The following is a 19723-nucleotide window of genomic DNA, read 5'->3' as shown; positions in this document are numbered from 1 at the left end:
AGCTCTTAGCTTTGCTATTGAAACTTTTCAAAGACAGGCTCTTGTTATGTTATTCTGCCTCCCCTTTGAACTCATGGCAATTCTCCTGCCTCAGTGGCTCAAGTCCAGAGGATTACAGGACTGGGCTACCATATCTACCTTGCTGATAGGTCTTATGACTGCCATCACAGTAGTCAGCAACCCCTTGGGCACAAAGTACATCCCAAGAATAAGGCACAGAGCTCTTCCTCTGAATCCTTCTGCCCTAGTAGAAGGCAAGAAGAAAGAATTCTAAATAGACTTTATTTTCTAAGAATCAATATATTTTCTTCCTTTGAAATAAATACAAACCAGTTTGAAAGGTAGGAGGGATTCTATGGGAAAAAGAAAGGAAGTAGAGACAAGCTCCATTCTTTTTTTTTTTCCTTTTTCTTTTTTTTAGTACCAAATGACTCTGGCGCGACCCGGAAACGCAGTTACAAATGAGAATAATTTAAATTCTCCAATAATTACAGTATTTACAACAGCAGGGGAGGGGTCACCTAGTGCCCCTCTTCCAGGCTAGACAGACATCAATCCCACTGCTAGGCTGGGAAGATGCTGATTTACCTTACCACCTGCAGGGGCCTCAGGCCTCTAGGCAGTTATAAAGTCCCCTGGCATGAGCAGGTAAGGGTGGTATGGTCTGTTTTTTACAGTATTCTAACTGTGGCCCACCACTCTGCCCTCTAATGCCAGGAGTTCTTGAACTTGTTAGACCTATGGGACCTCTCCTCTCCTTGCACTGAGTGGCCATGGGCCCTTGGAGTATTTCATACAGTCCAGCTGCACTCAGGGCAGGAGGGACCTCCCCTACCCAACTTCCCCTGAGACTGGCCCCAAGACCAGGAATTAATCAGTGCAGAGGGCGGCATCACTCCAGGACAATGAGCAAAGGAAGGAGAGCCATCACAGAGCCTCACTGGGCTCTGACAGTATCAGTCACTATCGCTGGTCTCGCTGCTCTGCTCACCCTGCACCTTGCTGCGGTGCTGCAGAGCCCTGTGGTAGGCAATCTGCACTGACTTGCGGATGTTGGACTTGCGGCCCTCCAGCATCTTCTCTTTGTCTAGATCCTGGTTCACACCCAGAGGAACGAGTTTAGTCCGGGGCAGCCACTGCCTGTCAGACAAGGTAAAAAGATGAGATGAGGCATGATTTCAGGTAGAAAAATACTAGCCCTTTTGAACTCCGTGCTACAGGAATGCCGATTCTCAGCATCGCTGCTCTCAAGAGACTGTGTAGTGTACTGAGCATAGCCCAATCAACAGACCAGAGGGAATAACTGAATTAGGAGAAGCTTGAGGTAATAACATTGATTCTACAAAGGATTTACTAAAAGACTTAGGAAATACTAAGTTACATGAAGTAGAAGTTAGCTAAAAGAATTCTGCCTCCAGCATGACTAGAACATAAGCAGCAGACTAACCAGGAGTGTTAGAAACTGTAGGAAAGAAAATTTTGTACCAAAATGGCAGGCTAGGGTTGCTGAGAAAATGTTTCTGCTAATGTTTGCACCAAGTTTGATATCCAATTAATCTCGATTCCCAAAACAAAAGGAGGCAATACTGACTTAAAACCAGCCACCAGCCGGACGGTGGTGGCGCACGCCTGTAATCCAGCACTCTGGGAGGCAGAGGCAGGCGGATCTCTGAGTTTGAGGCCAGCCTGGTCTACAGAGTGAGTTCCAGGACAGCCAGGGCTACACAGAGAAACCCTGTCTCAAAAAAGCCAAATCCAAAAAACCCCAAAAAAATAAAAAATTAAAAAAAAAAAAAAAAAAAAAAAAAACCAGCCACCAGGTCCATCTCCATATCAAAGAACATGACTAAAGTGGCAGTGCTAGTGACAACTATCATTAATGGCACCCTGGTCTGCTACCAAGTGAATTACTTATAAGGAAAAGCATAATTCTATCAAGTGACCAAGACGACCCTAGGTAACAACTATTCAGAAAAGAATAACACTGGTGTACTTTATCAATTCTGGCAATTTCTTTGCTGTGTAAATCTCCCTTCCATCTGCCCAGGTGGTCAGACTTGCAGTCTATCTCTGTTTAAATTGTTTAAAGTACAACCTGGGGCAATGAGCTGAAATAGATTTAAGGAAGGATGACAGTGTACATGGGATGTATAAGGCATACACACACACACTGGTAGATAAGCCAGTAAAATTATGTGTTTGAGGCTGGTTCCCTTTTGTGCCAGCACCAGTTACATGCTATTATTAGAGACTTTCCTTTATTAAATTTTTAAGTGCGATGAGTTCTCACTGGGAAGGCATAATAATTCTACAGCATATCCACAAGGCGTCTTATGGGTACAAAAATCCTGTCCCAGCTACTTTAGGGGAGACTAAAGATTATCATCAAGTAATTAACATGATTTTGACAAGAGGGATTTAAAGTTTAAATGTTTGTTTGTTTTTCCTCATCTTGTTACTATAGAAGAAAAAATGGAAAAAATAAGTCTTGAAGCCATCAATGTGGGCAGAGTGCCACCCTAAATTTGTCAGTCACTGATGGTCCTTAGGTTTCTAGTTACAGCTGTTTGCTAGCATCTCAGTCCATCAGACTAAGGACCAAGACACCTTTTCTTAGAGCCATTCTAAGTGTGCCCACCACCCATGCACACTATGTAATAACCTAATCATTTGTTGTGTCTCTTGGCAGTCTGCTGCCACATTACAGATGGCCGTATATATCTGTGGCTTTAAGTCAAACCAAATGGACCCATCTTTCCTTACCAGGTTCGTTTGTTGTCAAAGAAGAGAACGAGGTAGAGATGCTCTCGGGCTTCCTGTGTCATTTGTTCCCCAAGTTTCAGAACTTCCAGTGGTGGTACAGGGATAGGAACCCCATGGTGGAACATACCTTCTCGGGGCATCTTTGGGTCAATTATCTGAGGGTATAATACAAGTCCAGTTACGTTTAGGTCACTTCTTCCCTGAAGCGAGGCTAGCCCTATCTAAGAACTCAAAGAATATGTTACTGGGGCTGTAGTTTTGAACTGTATTATTTTAGAACCTAGGGTGCAAAAGGAGATAGAGGTGGGAAGCTGCCTGGGATCTCTGAGGTGCTGAAATACATGTGTCTACCAGTCTCCCTGCTAAGGAATCCTGTACTCCATAGCTTGGCAGGGAGAGAGCAAGGCTACAGTTATGAATCCCGGTCCTAGGGCTGCAAAGCAAGGGGTAAGAACCAGAAAAACCATAGGCCTACCAGAGCTGGGTATGATGGATAGCCTCTGCATTTGGCCCACACAAGGTCCAGAGCATCCAACGGGGAATCCTCATCCTCTGACAGCCAGCCAGCTCCTCGACCCAGACTCTTTCTTACCACTTCACAGGAACGGGAGAGAGGGGGTGGATCAGCAGCTGGAGGGCTGGCAAGGCCTTGAAACTGGGTCCCCAGCACCCCTGACTTTGGGTGAGGGTACTTACTGCTGTGGCCCACGCCGCGGCCAGTGCCCACGGAGTAGGCCTCATTCTCAGTGCCTGAGGTATCTTCACTGCTGTCCTCTGGGAATGTGCCCCGAGAGAAGGAGGGCTTGCCCCCCCGGCCTTGTTTTGAGGGAGTTGTGCTGTGGAAAGACAATTGGAATGCAATTCACAGGGGGAACGGGGAATGGCATGGCAGGGGTCCTCTCCTTGCTAAGTTCCCAAACCTAGACTGTTGAAAAGCTGAGACCATATGCAGTTTGCAATGCACATACCCTTACAGGTTAGGCTAAAAATCAGATTAATATAGAACTCTGTCCCTGAGCAGAAACCATGCCTGCCTACAAACAATGCCAACCAGAACTGTCAGATGCTTTACTATGTTTTTACTGTTTTGAAGCACTTGAAATTGATCCTAGAGCCTCACTCTACCAAGGAGCTATATGTGCAGTCCTTCAGATGGCTGGCCTGGAGCTTGTTCCATAGCCCAGGCTGACCTTTGGCTTGCAGCAGTCCTACTTCAATCTTCCAAGTGCTGGGAATAGGTATGACTTACCACACTGACACTCTGATTTTTAAAGAGAACATAGAGACTGAGAATTTTATGTGAATTCAGTTTTTGCTATTTAAAAAAATGTAATCCTAGCCAGGCCGGTGGTGGCGCACGCCTGTAATCCCAGCACTCTGGGAGGCAGAGGCAGGTGGATTTCTGAGTTCGAGGCCAGCCTGATCTACAGACCGCCAGGGCTACACAGAGAAACCCTGTCTTGAAAAAGCGGGGAAAAAAAAAAAAAGTAATCCTGTCCTTTTAGGGTTTTATCTTTTTTTTTTTTTTAAAGATTTTATCTGTATGAGCATTTTGCTTGCATGTATGTCTGTGTACCATGTACACACAGTGCCCGTGGAAGCCAGCAAAGGGCATCCAATTCCTGTGGAACTAGAGCTATACTATGTGGGTGCTGAGAATTGGACCAGGGTCCTCTGGAAGAGCAGCCCCTGTATTCAGTTTTTAAAAACATCTTAGTGGCCAAAATAATGTCTAAGGGCTAAATCCTAGCTACAAGGCACCAGTTTGCACTGCTCCAAAGCATCAGCTTAACCTATGAGAGTGTCTTCTGTTCTGTTAGGATGACTAACTCATCCTATTTATTTTACAGGGGCACTTGAGTTTGAACTCCTGCCTTTGGACTGAGATGGCTGCCACCCAAGTTCTGTGGGAAACCTGTAAAGGCATCCTTAGCCTGCCTCCCATCTGTAGGGCTGGTACCTGGTCCGATCTGAGGCTGCACTGCTGCTGCTGCTGCTGCTAGACTCAGAATCTGAGCTGCTCCGGGGAAGGTTGCAGTCATTACGGTACACCAAGAAACTCTTCTTCACTGGCTGGTTCCCACTGCTGAAGCCATTGGCTGGTAAGTCTTGGAGGGAAGAGGAGGAGGGAAGGAACCAACTGGTCAGGAAGATGTAGATCAGAGCAGCATGGGGGTAAGATGAAATCAGAGTTTGGGTTCTTTTTCTGGGCTGAAAATTTCCTTCAGCTTTGGCCAGCAGAGAGAGCTCCAGGCAGTTCTACCATAGCTGGCCAAAGCTCTGCCCTAACCCTCACCTCCCCTTCCCTCAGCCTAAAGACATACAGGGCTCAAAAAGGCAGGAAGTTCCCCAAGACAGAAGAGAAGAGAAAGGGTAAAGTGATGGTGGGAGGGGGACTGGATGTGAACCTGGCTGGGTAAGTATCTTTGGGCCTCAGTTCTTACAATGAAAGATGAGGGGATGGGATTAAAAGACTCCTCAGCTATCTACTATAGGGAAACAGAGGGAGAACTTGAAATAAGATGGGAGGAATGGCAGTTCTGCTCACTTTCAGGGTAGAGGGGGAACTGGGGGCTGGGTGATGATGTGGCTCACCCATTGGGGGATCTTCTGTGGACTTATCACTGTCGCTGTCTGAGCTTGAACTGGGCCGGGGGCTCCTACCCCGCTTGCGCTGACGTAGGGAGCCCATGATGGGGAGCTGAGGGGGCCCCACAGGACTGCCGCCATGGCTGGGGGTCATCTGGCTCTCCCGGTTTTTGGGGGGCCGGCCCGGCCTCTTGGGCGGTCCAGCTGTCTTCGGGTTCTTTTTGGAGAACAGAACTGAGGTTCTCCTGCCCACCTCATGTGCGGGGGTTGAGGACATGTTGGGACCCAGGCCTGGAGCAGAGAAAGAGAGGAGAGTTGGTGAGGGGCCTGAATGAGAAGGAAAGGTAAATGTCCAGGGTTACACCCTGAGAATATAGAATCATAAAATTGAGATGATTTTTGGGGCCTGGGATTTAGACCAACTCATACCAACAGCCAGAGAGGTAGCTAAGAAGCCCCTGACTGGCTAATGAAGAAAGTACAGCTAGCCGTGCAGGACCTCTGCTCCAGGGACAGCGGGGCTGAGTACATGCTGCAGAGACAAAGTCTGACTTGCTTTGGGGTCCACCTTGCTATAGGGTTCAGACCTTTGCTTGTCTCCTGGCTGCTGCTCTCTTCTGCGGCACTGTCAGTCTGTCCATCCTTGTCACAGGCTGCCGGGTGGGGTGTCAGATTGCCCCGACCTGAGGGGCCATGACGCTCAGGCCCATCCCGGCCAGTCTCCCGCTGGTGAGCAAGCTTCCGCCGCAATGCTGTCATCTCCTTCTTGATCATTTTTGCACGTCGGGAGCGGCCCACACTCTGCTTGCTGGCATTGACCTCGTCCAGCCGCTCCAACAACAGCTTCAGCTGTTCTTCTACTGGCAGGTGTTTCTGGTTCTCCAGCAGGACCAGCCGTTCTTCCTCTACTGCCAGGGAGAGTTGGGGGGAGAAAAGTCAGGCTCAGATCAGCCCACTGGGCCCTTTGGACCTGGGAAAGCAAGAGAAAACCCACTCTTCCCATTGGCTTCTCCTAGGAACAGGTAAAATAGCAGCACTAGTATGTAGAATGGTGGTGCAGCCATCCATTCCCTCAGTCTGGGTTTTGGGAGAGCATTCCTGGGAATAGCCTGCTGCTGCTCAGCCCAGATGCTTCCTGCCTATACTGCCTGCTCCCAGGGACTTTAGGAAGCTGTCCATTTCTACAGCATTGCCCTCAATACATGCAGATGACTTATCACCCACCATCCTCAGTGTGCTGTGAGACCTCTTCTCCGGCCAGGTTGTGAGGGATATGCATGCCCGTCTCAAAGTCAATGCCCATTTTTTCTGCCTGGCGCCGGGCTTGACGGAGCACAGCACCACCCTGCTCACGAAGTCGCACTGCTGCTCTGTAGAAGATGGTGTCCTTGGCATTATACTTTAGGCAGTTGCTGACAATGAGGTTGAAGTCCTCCTCAAAATCATCAAAGTTCAAGTAGCGGTAAGCCTCCAAGTTCTGCTTCATGGTGAAAAAGTCCATGGGCTTTTTGATGTGGTCTAGGTAGTCAGGTACCTGGGAGAGGAGGGTAAGTGTCTAAGTGGAGATCTATTCTCATTCTCCCAAACCCTACTCTTAACAGCTCCCCTAAAAATGCATCTAGCAACCACCTCCCACCATAGTTAAGAGGCAGGCATGTAGCATAATGGGAGTTCTAGTCCTGACTTTACTAGTCACAAGCGGTGCGACTTTAGTAAGTTCTTTAACCTTCCTGGGCCTTATTTTCCACTCCTGGAAATGGTGATGAAAATGCAGGCAAATATATTTCCTGGAACCATTGGCAGCTTTAATGAGAAAAAAGTCATGAGAATTCTCTAAAAATTGTACCACCTTGTATACCGTTGTTCTTTGTCATAAGGTTTGTGGTAAGGCTGCTGCCTCAAATGTCTCATTTTATATATTTCAGAGAAAAGGGTCAACCTAAGGCTTCAGAGTTGACTCTTTAAATTGTTAGTCTTCTAAAGTTTCTATTCTAGGATTGAACACCCTGAAAGCATCTTCCTGCCTGTGATTGTGCATCTAGCAGACTCTGGGGAAGGAGTGCAGATGGCCTCCCGTTCTGAGATCTTGGGGTGGGATAAGGATAGACAAGAATGGAGGTGATACATGTAGTTCTGCCCCAGAGCCACCGAACCCTTTACCCCAACCTAGTCCCAGGGTCAGACCTGCAGCAGGGAGGGGTCCAACTGGGAGAGGAAGAAAGAGAAGTTGGAGTGAGGGGAAGGGATTCTTACTTCGTCCAATTCGGTTACCTCAGACAGAGGGACCGGCTCGCTGAAGATGTTGCCTGTGTCCTTCTCTTGGAGCTGTTCCAAGGTTTTTCGGAGGAGGATGAGGAAAGGGGTCAGCTGCATCTCCATGGCAATCTGCTGGATCTTGATCTGACACACAAAAAGGCTGGATCAGCCAGGTCTTGGCCAGTCCCTCAGCAGAGGTCAAAGGAGACGGTCCTTGCTGGCTTAGGAACATGCTTTTCTCATTCAAGCCCCATAAAAGAAAGATGTCTTTATCTATTTTGGTCCCTAGTCCTTGAACTCCTGGCCTGAGCTGCCTGGGTCACAGAGGTTTGGATTTTGTGCAGTCCCCTCTAACATTTGACTTCTCATAGGCCTAAAAGCATATAATGCTGGGACTCACAATGCCAGTATGGGTCTTGATGCTTCTTGGCCAGGGACACATACAATTTCCCTTCCCCAGAGCTGTGTTCTACTTTGAGAACCAGGGCTGGCCCAGGAGCACTCACCGTCTCCCTTTTCAGCTTCTCTCTCTTGCGGATCAACTCCACCAGCAGCCGAGCTCGCTCCAGGTCATGACGGAGTCTCTGCCAGGACTTGAGCTGTTCTTTGAGGGCCCAGTTTTTATCTTCAGAATCTCTCTGTAGAAGTAAAAGGGGCATCAGAAGATGGTAAGAAAGCCAGGAGAGTCCAGAAGAGGAGTGCCCAAGGAAACCTAGGACAAGGATGAAACCCAGTTATTTACCAAAGCAACACTATCCATGTGTTACCAGGGGCTAGCACCTAGAAAATGTTTGTTGAATTAATGAACACACAGGAACAATCCCTTTCCACCAAGCTGATAATACATAGATTTCATGTTGAGCCTGAATTGGGTTGGGGGTGTTGATTTAACTTAGAAAAACCCTAAGCTCTTTGACGCTGGAGGATTGCTATACATTTTAGTCCTTGCCCTTTTGGTACTAGTTTCCACAGCCCACAGGGATTTGGACACGGTACCCCAACTTGATCACAGTTCCTCTGAGACTGAAGGTGTGTTTGCAGGCGCCTGAGTAGTGGGACCCCATTCCGTGATTGTCGCTTCAGAGTCCAGTAGCTGTGCAGCCTCTGCATGAACTGGCTCTTCCTCTGGATGGTCAGGCGGTTGGTGATCTTACTGAGCCTGGGAACCAGGGAACAAAATAAAAACCTGTTAGGTAGGCCCTGACTGCCAGGAAGAGCTCCTGAATTAGAATGAGTGGGGGCTCTGATACTCATCAAAAAAGTCTGGAAAACCAGGCATGGCAGCTCACACTGCAATCCCAGAAATGGAGAGGTGCGGGTAAAAGGACCCAGAAGCTCAAGGTCACATCTGACTGGGTATGCAGTTCAAGCCCAGCCTGCAACAAGAGATCCTGCCTCGAAGAGAAGAGAGCTTGGAACCCTGGGCTTAAGGCATAATTAAAGTGACTTGAGTGGCACAACACAGCAGAGAGGAAACCAAGCTCTCAGCACTAAGCCGAACAGCATCAGTCTGCAGTCACAGCAGCGTGGGCACAGCTAAACTGATCTCTCACTGTGGAGAAGACCAAGTATCCCATCACGTGTTGGCCTTTTCCTAAGACCAAGTGAAGATAAAGTACAAGTTCAGCAGAAACCCATGGTGAAGTCAACAAGACAACACAAGGCAGCTAAAAACAACTGACACCACAGTCTTACGTAAGCAGCACTCTAGAGGGCACAGTCCACAGTCGGGGAGATGGCCCTTAGGAACAAGAAGACACTTTAGCACTTCTGGTGCATAACCAGCTTGCACTGTTTTATTTTCTGTGCTGGGGACTGAACCTAGATCCCTATGCATGCTAAGCATATTGGACCATTGAGTCCCTTCACAGCTTTCTGAGCCTTCTCCTCCCCACTTTTCATTCCTTCATGGGAAGGTCATTTTTCCTATGGCTATTTCATCTTAACTGCACCGTCAAAAAGGACAGTTTAAATATATGCTTTGTCTGTCAGATACCGGTTCAGTGTTTCTGGCCCCTAATGCAAAAGTTAGATGCCTTACTGAAGATCTCCTCCTTTAAATTTACTTTCTAGCTTCCATGCAGCTCCTGAAAGGAAGGCAAGCTGGCCATTCTACTCAGGCCCCGGTCCTTCTGAGTGCTTCTCCCTCCCCTCCCTGCCCACTGTTGCCTGTGTACCTGTGTGGCGGGATGCAGGGCACAGACACCACAGGTGCTGCTGCCCTCTTCTCTGCCAAGATTTTTCGAGCTTTCTTCATCTTAATCCGGGACTTGGCCTTGGCCTTCTTGACCTTCTCTGAGCTCCAGCTTTTACCCTCGTCTTCTTCTTCATCCTCTTCTTCCTCACCCTCACTGTGGGATAGGGCGGGCAGGCGACGAGCAGAACCTGGGGGTGTGTGGATGTCACAGTAGGCTGTCTTGCGGACGCTGAAGGAGGTGCCATTGGCACCTGTCTCCCGCACAGGCTCCATCTTCATGTAAAGGCCAGCTTGTTGGGCACATGTCACATGGAAGGCTGTGTAGCAATTGGCCTTATGGCACTGGATGCAGGCTCCAGAGCCCCGCTGTTTACAAATGTAGCAGGTGAGCTTCCACCGAGCTGGTGGGATGTGCTCAATGCTGTCAATAGGTTCTAGGAAGACTGTGTTGGCAAAGCAGACCTCAGGGATCCACAAGGCACACACCACATGGGCCCAGCGGCCATCATCTGTCTGCTTAAAGGCACCGCCCTTATTGGGGCACAGAGCACAATCCACTGCACGAGAAGGTGACTGCAGGCAACGGCGGCACAGCCACTGGCCTTCAGGGATATAGGGGACACCGTAGCACTCCTGGTGCACAGCCAAGTTGCACATGTCACAGAAGAGGATGACATTGCTGTTCTGGCACTCGCCATCATTGCAGATACAGCACACGGCATCTTCATCCACTAGTGCATTGGGGTCACCTTTATTGTGACTCTCAAAGTACGACTCCTTCTCCAACCGGTCCATTAAGTACTCAAAGATCTCTTGTGGGATGGGACTTACACCCTCAGTCTTCCGTCGCTCATTCATGATATCCAGCCAGATATAGTCCTCTTCATCCATGTCATACTCCACCTCCTCATCCAGCTCCTCTGCAGATTTCTCGATGTACCTGCAGTGCACACAGGCAGCTTGGCATCACATGGCTGATATTTTTCTTCCGGACAAAGCATTGTTCTTGCCTCCAAGCACTCAGCCTCTGCATATGTATACATGTATCATTCTAGCCTTACCTTAACCCCACATTTATAGATACCAGAATCATTCCTGTCTTGCAGAAAAGGAGATTTAAATGTGGGAGGAGTTAATTTCTTCAGAAAGTGCCCAAGAGCCTGGTTATGAACACAGGCCCACATCTCTAGTACTCATGTTGTGGTTCTCATGTGATGCGGTCTTCCCTCAAGTATAGAGGCTCAGCCAGACCCCTGAAGGGGGAGATGCTGGAGGTCTCACTATGAGAGTATGTGGGGACTGTACTATCAGAGGAAGGCCTTTGGACATCACTAGCAAATGTATAGGCCTTTAGCAAAGATGACAAATACCAAAGACACATGGATGTTCTCTCAGAAGATGCTAGTGGCCTCTCAAATTCTATATATTGTCTCTAAATAGCCTTGAAAAATAATAACTACAACTGACAGAGCATTCATTATGGGCAAGGCACTAGGCCAAGGTATTCTGGTAATAGCTAACAGATCAGTGTCCTTATCATCTTATCATTTATTTATCCACAGTGACAGAAGACTGAGGGTGTGATTTTAGATGAATTGAAGCTTTGAGAAAAATGTTAGCAAGCTATCACAGATAGGTCATATCACCAAGGAGTGACAGAATGGCACCCATTCACTGCCCCTAGCCTTTTCCACATCCACTTTGGAAATCTCTGAGCCAGCAGGCTAGACCAGAGCACTGCTCCAGGTGGCTATGACACAGCAGGCACCTACATTGCCCTGTCGTAAGCTGACTAAACTCTGACATTATCTACTACATAGTACAAGCCAAGAATAGGATTTTGGCTTTGAAGAAACCTGGTTTTAAATTTTGTCTCAGCCACTCTGCCACCTTCAGAACAGCACTGCTCTGCTCTGTACCAAAGACTAACTGATAATACAAAGACTATATTCATTCAGTAAATGATAACTTTAAATGACATTACAAACTCCAAGGGCTGGAGTTACACTCACTGGGTAGAGTGCTTGCCTAGCATGCACAAAGCCCGGATTCAGTCCCTGGCCCTCCGTCATACCAGGTATGATAGCATACCTGTAAATTCTAGCACTTGAGAGGTAGAGGCACAGGAATGAAGAGTCCAAGGCTACTACCCTGTGAATCGGAGGCCAGTCTGGGATACATGAGACCTTATATTTAGGGGGACGTGGGAGGCTAAATCAAGTGACATATACCATGTTGTAGCAGAACGTTAATTCCTCTCTCTGCATGGAAAATGGATCTCTGAGAAGGCCAGGTGCATTGAAACTCTGAGGCCATATTGCCTGGTCTCTGTATGACAGTAAATGACTTTAAGCTCTCAAGCTCCCTGGGCCCTGGTTTCCTTATCTATAGAGAAGTAATGCTAATACGCCTGCCACAGCTGTGGTGGGCATGAAATGAATTAATAAAGGGAGACACTTAGAACACTTCTTCACATGGAGCAAATATTCAATAAATGTCAATTTTATTAGCTTTTGTATAACCCTAATCCACCTTGTCTTGAATTATAGCTGTTTTTTCCTAACTCTAGACAGAGGCAGGGATCATATCTGATTCACTGTACAGAAACAGGTTTTCAGTGTTGTTCAACTGGAAGGCACTTTGAGGGTGGCATGGAAGAGAGACTAAATGTGCCTGGGGGCAGCTTCTTCCTTAGTTCTTTCCCCCTCTTCTAGTGCACTGTGCTCCCAGAATAAGGGCATGATCAGAGCTGGAGTGAGCTGGCTGGAAACTTCTAGGGCTTATACTAGTTCTCTAAACATCAGGTCTTGCCTATTCTTCTGCCATGACACACGGACTGTCATGTGATAGTATTTAACACACTCCCACAGGCTCCCAAATTACACACTGTGGCACAGATAGGTGGGCTGTATGCCATGTACAATTCTTGACACACCAGCTGACACACCACCCTCTCCCTCCCTCTCAAGAAGTGGACTGGAATTTGAGCAAGAGAAAATTATGTTATTAGAGTGATGACCTCAGACCGTTTCAGATTTTTACAAAAGTAAATCATTTCAAAACATGGAGAACTTGCTAACTATAATAACAACATAGCTCCTAACTGATTGCAACCAACTGAAAACTGCTCATCTGGCAAAAAGATCTGATCCCAGGAAGAAAGCGGCTATGTGTAGAGAAGAAGAAAAGAGCTACACAAGTTGGGGTGGACTGCTTGTGAGAGCAGGTCATGCCAAGAGCCATTGAAGGAGAGGAAGGTCCAAAGAGGGGCCTGTGTGTGGAGTAAAGGGAGCATGGTAAATTCTAAGTGAAAAGAGAAGAGTGGAAATCCAGAAAAGGGGACTGGGCTGAGCAGATGTAAGGAGAGAAAATTAGGAAGACTTGTTGAAACTTGGACAGAGAAAATATCTACATGTTATTAGAGTGATGACCTCAGATCTTCTCAGGTTTTTACAAAAGTAAATCAGTTTTGTGTGTGTGTGTGTATACATACATACATACATACAGACAGACACATAGTCACTGTATTGCTGATAGTCACTGTAACATCAAGTGGACTGTGTATTTGGCAAAAGCCACTTTTTGCTTAAGAGCCTTTACAAATAAACACAAAATGAACAAACTGTTCTCTTGGGTTTGACTGCCAGGACTCTAAGGGGTGGAGTGGTGGTTTACAATTGGTATTGATAACATCCTGTCGCTGAGATTTCTACATACAGTCTTACCGCCCTACATCTTTTTTTCTCATGTTGAAGGAATTTGCTTTATTATGACTGTGGCTTCAGGGCCAGCAAGACAAGTTCAATAAGTAAAGATGCTTGCTAGCAAACCTAACAGCCTATCCTGGGACCTGGGATATGCATGGTAAAAGTGAGAACTGACCCAACCCCACAGGTAGTTCGCTGGCCTCCACAGGTGCTGTAATGCCAGTACATGTGCAGACAAACAAATAAATGTAAAAAAGATTTTTTAAAAATTAGGAATGTTTGCAACTTCAAAAGGAGGCACTATGGACAGGCGACGGTTAACAAAACAGTGGGGAAATTACATCAGATTTATCATTCACATTTAGGGCCTTATAAAGCCATTATCTTCTGCCCTAGGGAGGAGCACTGCACCTGCTCTGCAGATGAGGGTTCTAGAAGCAGGATGCTGGGTGTAAGAAACAGTGCAGTCTGGAGGCTTGGTGGGCATGGGTCTCAACCTCAATTCAAAGATTCCTACAAGTGACTTTTGACAGGCCTGGCAAATGAGAACAAGGACTGCTTTGAGCGAGTTCTAAAAATAAAGATGTGGCTACAGCTAGATGTACAACATTCAGGAAAGAGGTGCGTAGCTTTCTTGCCTGTTCAACGCCACCCTGGGCTACAGTGAGTTCTAGGCCAACCAGGAACTGGTTGACTTGCTAGACTGCCTCAAAAACAGAAACAAACCAACACACACACACACACACACAAACACCAATCCTTAAAAATGTTTACAAAGGGAGCAGGAAGGGAAAGGTAGCTATAAAGCCCTGACCTGGTATGTTCCTATAGGGACAGTTCATACTGCCTTGGCAGACTAGTGCTTTCCGTTACCCTGCTGTCTCCTATCAGCCTGTCATCTCGCTTGGTTTTGACTGGTTTTCTGGAGGCGGAGATGGTGGTGGTCTTACCGGTAGTAGGAAGTGGGCCGGGGCGGTGCGTCAGGGGTATCTTGTTCTAGCTCACGGTACACAACCTCAGGCAGTTTGGGAGCAGCACTGGCAGGAGCGCTGTGATGGTGGTGGTTGGAGTCTTTTCGTTTCTCCTTGTTCTTATGCTTGCCTGACTTGGGTGTAGCCACAGGAGTCTCGGTGTTTTCTTTGTTGCTTCCATTCTCAGGGGCCTCCTCAGGGGCCTCCTCATCCTCAGACACCACATCCAAGTTGTCAAAGATGCTGATTCGGTGGACACGGCCATGAAGGTCCACTTCTACCATGCGCTGGGCCTGAGCATAGTTCATCACCTCTCGGCCTGGTGACTGTGAGACCTCAGAGGGGCTGGGTGACTGCTTGTTGGCTGGCCGTGACTGGCGCCCTTTCTTTTTGTGCTTGCGCAGGGGAGTCTGCTGTGGGGGTGGTGGGCTGTCATGGTCATAGTGGTACAGGTGGTACTCGATTCCACTGTAGCTCTTGTAAACCTTGCGACAAGTCTCCACAGGGCACTCATATGGTGGCTTAGTTGCCCGCAAGTTGTGGCAGAAGGTCTTCACATCAAAGTCCACCCCCATGCTGTCACATCTAGAACACACAGATCAGTTAGCTCAGGCCTGATAGTTTCCAGTTCCCACAACACACAATGGATGCTCTCAGCCTTCCTTCTCACACGGTCACCATATCCTGGCCAGCCTCTCTTTAGAGCATCTCTAGGTGTCAGCTTCTTTACAAAGGTCCTAGTCCGGGCTTTTAAGATGTATCGCTGCCTATGTCTCAATCCATAAAGGGACAGGAGTGATCTACTAAGTAGCAATGATCATACCAATTACACAACTAAAAGCCTCTAGCCTCTCTCCAGCTTCTTAGGGTAATATTCAGACCATCTAATATAACAGTCAAGGAATTCCTTTTGCTCTGGCCCTAGTCTTCCTTTCTAGATTCTTTTCATAGCTATGGTTGTCTACACACAGCAGCATCTAATTCCCTGCATGTTATAATCTGTCACAGTACAATGGGCCCTCTATTAGGAATGCTGAATGGTGGGTTCCCACAAATTCTTCAAAACCTAGTTCAAATGACACTTTTATTATGACTTTTTTCTCTGTCTCATAGAAAAGCTGTTTCCAAGGCATTCTTTTCTCACCTCCAGTGTGGCATTTTCTGGTTTTGTCTTCTCCCATTCTACCAGGAGAGCTTCAGTAGATACCAGACCTACTTACTTCTAAATCCCCAGTTCCTAGCAGGTGTTGGACTCCCAAGCCTAGGCAAATAATATAAAACCTGCTGAATGAATAGCTGAATGAGAAGACCACCAGATTAGGAGTTGAGGAAGATCAGATTAAGCATTAAAAGTTGCTTATTGTACACCTGAGTGAGTGGTCAATGACTGAGTCCTAGATTCCAACAAAAACCACTGGACTACATAATCAGTGCATTGCTAAAGTCTTTATGAGGAACCTCACCCAGGAACTGGGTGGGGAGATATAGGGAGAAACCATGTGAAAATGGTCATTTATGCAGGGAAAAACAGCACAGGCTACACTTGATTTCCTCATTTAAAGATTCATGCAACATTAACTCAGGGCCTAGAGTGCCAGGCCCTAAGGCACAAACATGAACACAAAAATCTAGGCGTTATGTTCCAGGGTTCTCAAGGGCTAACCCTCCCCCACCTCAGCTTCTGGGTGAGTAGAGACAGCAGATGGCACCAAACCCCAGGGAGCCTAGCCTAGCCTAGCGCCGCTCCAATTTCTCTCAGGACTAGTTGAACTAGGGTGCGTGGGATCACCAATGCAGAGCCTGTCTAACCTCCCTGACAAACACTGACTCTCAGCCTTTCCTTTTCCTGAGGCTTAACCACGAGAATGGGCAGTTCTCGTCCATCTATCGACAGCAAGTCAGCCAAGCTACACATTCAACTCCAACACACCTACTGCTGTGCCTTTAAATACAAAACCAATTATAGGTACAAACAAGCTCAACTCTTTCCAAGCCGGGTCCCTGGTGAACGCTGCCGTTCTGGCTTTGCTGCCCTGGTTCCAGAACTAGCACAGTGCCCCAAGGGTCCTGGCGTCAGACGCACGAAGGTAAGACCAGAACTTAGCTCTGAAAGCCCCGGGGCCCTTGGGTATGGCGGAAGCATCTACTCCAGGGAACTCCAGGAGCTGAAGGAAGTAGGGGGAAGGGGGTGGGACAAGGCCCGCCGGGCTAGAGCCCAGTCTCCCGGATGCTGCGCCGCTTCCCTTTTGTCAAAGTGTAACAAGTCAAACAAGGTTTCCCTTCAGCCACTGGCCCAGGCAGCCTCAAAGGGAACACTGTTGCCGCGGACGCTCCCCACGAACCCGTGCCATGTCAATTCTCCCCGCCCGCGGGGCTCAGGAGGAGCCGAGGGCGCCTCGCCAGGGCTGCCCCTTCTCCACTGGCACTACCTCCCGGACCCGGCCCATACTCACCGGCCACCTCCAGTCCGGGCTCATCGCCGGGGGCGCCCGCCGGGGCTCCGACCCCGCGTGGGGAGGCCGGCGAGGAAAAGAGGGCCGAGAAGGGGCAACCCGAACTCCCGGACGCGAAGCTGGCCGCCCCGGCTCCTGCCCCGCACGCTCTGGCCCGGCTCCCCCGGCTTCCCGCGCTGACCCCTGCCACTCCTGGTCCCACCGGTGCCCCAGCGTCGCAATTCCGCAAGCACCCTCGCGTTTCCCGAGCTTTTGGATCTTCTGGCTTGGGAACCCGGTGCCGCCGGGACAATGCGGGGGTTCCTGGAGGCGGCACAGGGACAGCGGCGGCGAGACCGTGGCGGCAAAGGCTGTGGCAGCGGCGGCAGCAGCAGCGACGGCGACGGCGTCCGCCAAGGTAAACGTGGTCCCTTGGCGCTGTGTAGACGCACTTTCGCCACGGTTCCCCGCCGGTCCACTGAAGAGCTTGCGACCAGCCTGTGGGCCTGGAAAAGATCTCCGGGCACCTCACAGGGCTCAGCAAGCGCCCCCATATTTTAAAGGGAGTTTCTGGAAACTGAAATCACAGCTCGGGGGAGTCGGCGTCCTCGGGCCGTTTGTAACGAATCTGCGACTATGGACGAGCAGCGCGAGGCTGGGCGTGAGGAGCCCGCCCTTCTCCCCTCCCCCTCTGCCGCCTCCTGCTCCCTCCCTGCTGGCGCGGCTGCTGCGGTAGGGACCTGGCCTTGGTCTGGGAGGAAGGCAACTGGGAGAAACGGGGCGGGAGCGTCGGGTAGGGCGGAGCTGGAGGCAGGGCCTAGAGCCGGAGGGACGCAAGGGAGCCGCAGAGGCCCGCAGCTATGGTCAGGGGCGGGGCGACGTGGGAAGAATAGGCCGGCATGGGAGGGGCTTGTGTTTAGGAGGCGGGGCTTCCGGAAAGCGGTGCCCTGATGCGCGGACCGCAGCCGGAAGAGTGGGCCTGAGGGTCCCAAGTAACAAAGGGCGGAGCTTTGGGTGAGCCTGGAAGGTGGAGCTAAACTAAGGAAGAAGATACAGCTGGGAAAGAGCACCATAATTCTGCAGGGTAAGGGCGGGACTTAGGAAAATAAGGGGCGGGACTTCAGCTGAAAAGTGAGACCGAAGGGCAACGAGGTGGAGGGAAGGCGTGGCCCTAATGAGGGAACTGAGTTGGGAGGTTCCCAGTGCCTTCCAGTAAAATGGTGGGACTCGGATTGGCAGCGCCCGACTACACACAGTTACCGTTGGCTGATTGGAAGACGGTATCCAAACACACAGCCCATTGAATATGACTGACACTTCAAGTGTGAACGTGGGAAAGTTGCTGAATTCTTCCTTAAGTTCCTCATTTGTAAAACTGGAGCTCGAAAATTCTGTCAATTTGTGGGGGTTCCTGAGAACTTCCATGTCAGGGATCATTATTGTCAAGCAAGCAGTACTTGCAGTTTGTCACTGAAGAGTATGATAAAGTCTTCCAAGATGCTAGAGTCACTGAAAACTTGTTTTATTTTCACGCAGACTTGGTATTCAGCACCCTAAAGTGCACGTTTTCTTATGACACGTTTCCCTGAGAAATGCCAATAAAACCAGCAGCACTCCAAGAAGTTGTTTCCTGGTTAAAAGGTGGGTCTGGTGTAAAATTGGCGATTTCTATTAAAGAAATGGCTTATTGTAGCCGAGTTCTTCATTATTAAATGGGCATAATATATAGTCCCTCTGCCCCGGGGTTATGGTAAGGATTAAGAGAGATGAGGTCTGTAAATCGCCAAACACAGTGTCTGTTGTTTAAGATTCGCATGCACAAAGAAAATTCTAGTTATTATACTCATCGGAAAATTCAGAATAAGCCAGTAATCTCAGCACTCAGAAGGACTGAGTTTGGATTGCTTGGACTGCCTTTGAGTTCCAGGCCAGGCTGATTGACACAGCAAGGCCCTATCTAAACAAAACAACCAAAAAGTAAATGAATCTAAGAAGTTATACCGATTTTTTTTATTATTATTGAAGGCTTTGCACATACAAGACCAGGGATCTATCACAACAGCCGTTTCTTTCTTTCTTTCTTTCTTTCTTTCTTTTTTTTTTTTGAACTTTTTTGTTTGTTTGTTTTTTGTTTTTTGGATTTGATTTTTTCGAGACAGGGTTTCTCTGTGTAGCCCTGGCTGTCCTGGAACTCACTCTGTAGACCAGGCTGGCCTCGAACTTGGAAATCGCCTGCCTCTGCCTCCCAGAGTGCTGGGATTACAGGCGTGCACCACCTTTTCTTTTTTAATTAAAAACAATTTTTTAAAAAGACCAAGTCCAGATAAATTGACTCCACTGGCCTGGGACTTGTGATGACAGACTTGTACCACCAGGACTGCACAGTTTTCTTAGAGCTAGCTCTTTTGGGGTGAAGAACCTCTTAGAAAATCTGATGCGTCTGTCCTGAGGAAAAAAATGTTCAAGTATGCATAACACATATTTTCTTAAAATATTTGAAATTTTATATAGATGTGACTGGATGAGTATATTAGGATAGATGTTAACCTAACTCAAGTTCTCCTTACTCCCTCCCTCTTGATGTGCCCTAGGCTCTGGGTCCCCCAGTCTCCTCTCCAACACCCACAGACAGAGATTGGGTAAGATGAGCTTTATTATTGGCATGAGGCAGGCAGGTGGTGACCATGCCAGGCCTTTCTGAGGTCAGGGCAGAAAGCTTGTCAGCCAGCACTGGACAGCCTAGCTGGCCCTCCTGGTGAGGTTCAGAATGCCAGGTGCTGTTAACTTCCAGCCGAGGGTAGACAGGTA

At 48.5% G+C, this 19723-nt stretch overlaps 1 protein-coding gene across 6 annotated transcripts; it reads right to left on the bottom strand.

Annotated features, from left to right (window-relative positions):
* Positions 1 to 278: 278 nt before the first annotated feature.
* Brpf1 (bromodomain and PHD finger containing 1) lies at positions 279 to 17032 on the bottom strand. 6 transcript variants are annotated; one of them, XM_052174522.1, is made up of 14 exons: positions 16937 to 17032; positions 14463 to 15068; positions 9786 to 10745; positions 8605 to 8767; positions 8115 to 8246; positions 7606 to 7752; positions 6577 to 6886; positions 5940 to 6260; positions 5359 to 5643; positions 4724 to 4871; positions 3460 to 3599; positions 3239 to 3357; positions 2764 to 2918; positions 280 to 1140 (listed from the first exon to the last, which is right to left on the bottom strand). In XM_052174522.1, exons 2-14 carry the CDS (start codon positions 15056 to 15058, stop codon positions 957 to 959), a joined length of 3660 nt encoding a protein of 1219 aa, XP_052030482.1. In that variant the 5' UTR covers positions 15059 to 15068; positions 16937 to 17032; the 3' UTR covers positions 280 to 956. The 6 variants fall into 6 exon arrangements, with proteins under 6 accessions (XP_052030478.1, XP_052030479.1, XP_052030480.1 ...); XM_052174523.1 differs by having other exon boundaries at positions 7624 to 7752; XM_052174518.1 differs by having other exon boundaries at positions 279 to 1140; positions 3239 to 3599.
* Positions 17033 to 19723: the final 2691 nt, after the last annotated feature.

The sequence above is a fragment of the Apodemus sylvaticus genome, chromosome 2 (genome assembly GCF_947179515.1).
Source record: "Apodemus sylvaticus chromosome 2, mApoSyl1.1, whole genome shotgun sequence".
In the NCBI taxonomy this organism is placed as follows: domain Eukaryota; kingdom Metazoa; phylum Chordata; class Mammalia; order Rodentia; family Muridae; genus Apodemus; species Apodemus sylvaticus.
This window is presented reverse-complemented; position numbering and strand designations above follow the sequence as displayed.

Bases quoted from the DNA above. Each gene is read 5' to 3' on its own strand.
- Brpf1 (XM_052174518.1), bottom strand. From the start codon at position 15,058: ATGGGGGTGGACTTTGATGTGAAGACCTTCTGCCACAACTTGCGGGCA. The intron at 6,887-7,605 runs GTAAGAATCCCT...CTCCTCTCCCAG, and splicing joins AGGTAACCGAATTGGACGAA to GTACCTGACTACCTAGACCA. The intron at 2,919-3,238 runs GTAGGCCTATGG...TTATACCCTCAG, and splicing joins ATCCATCATACCCAGCTCTG to ATAATTGACCCAAAGATGCC.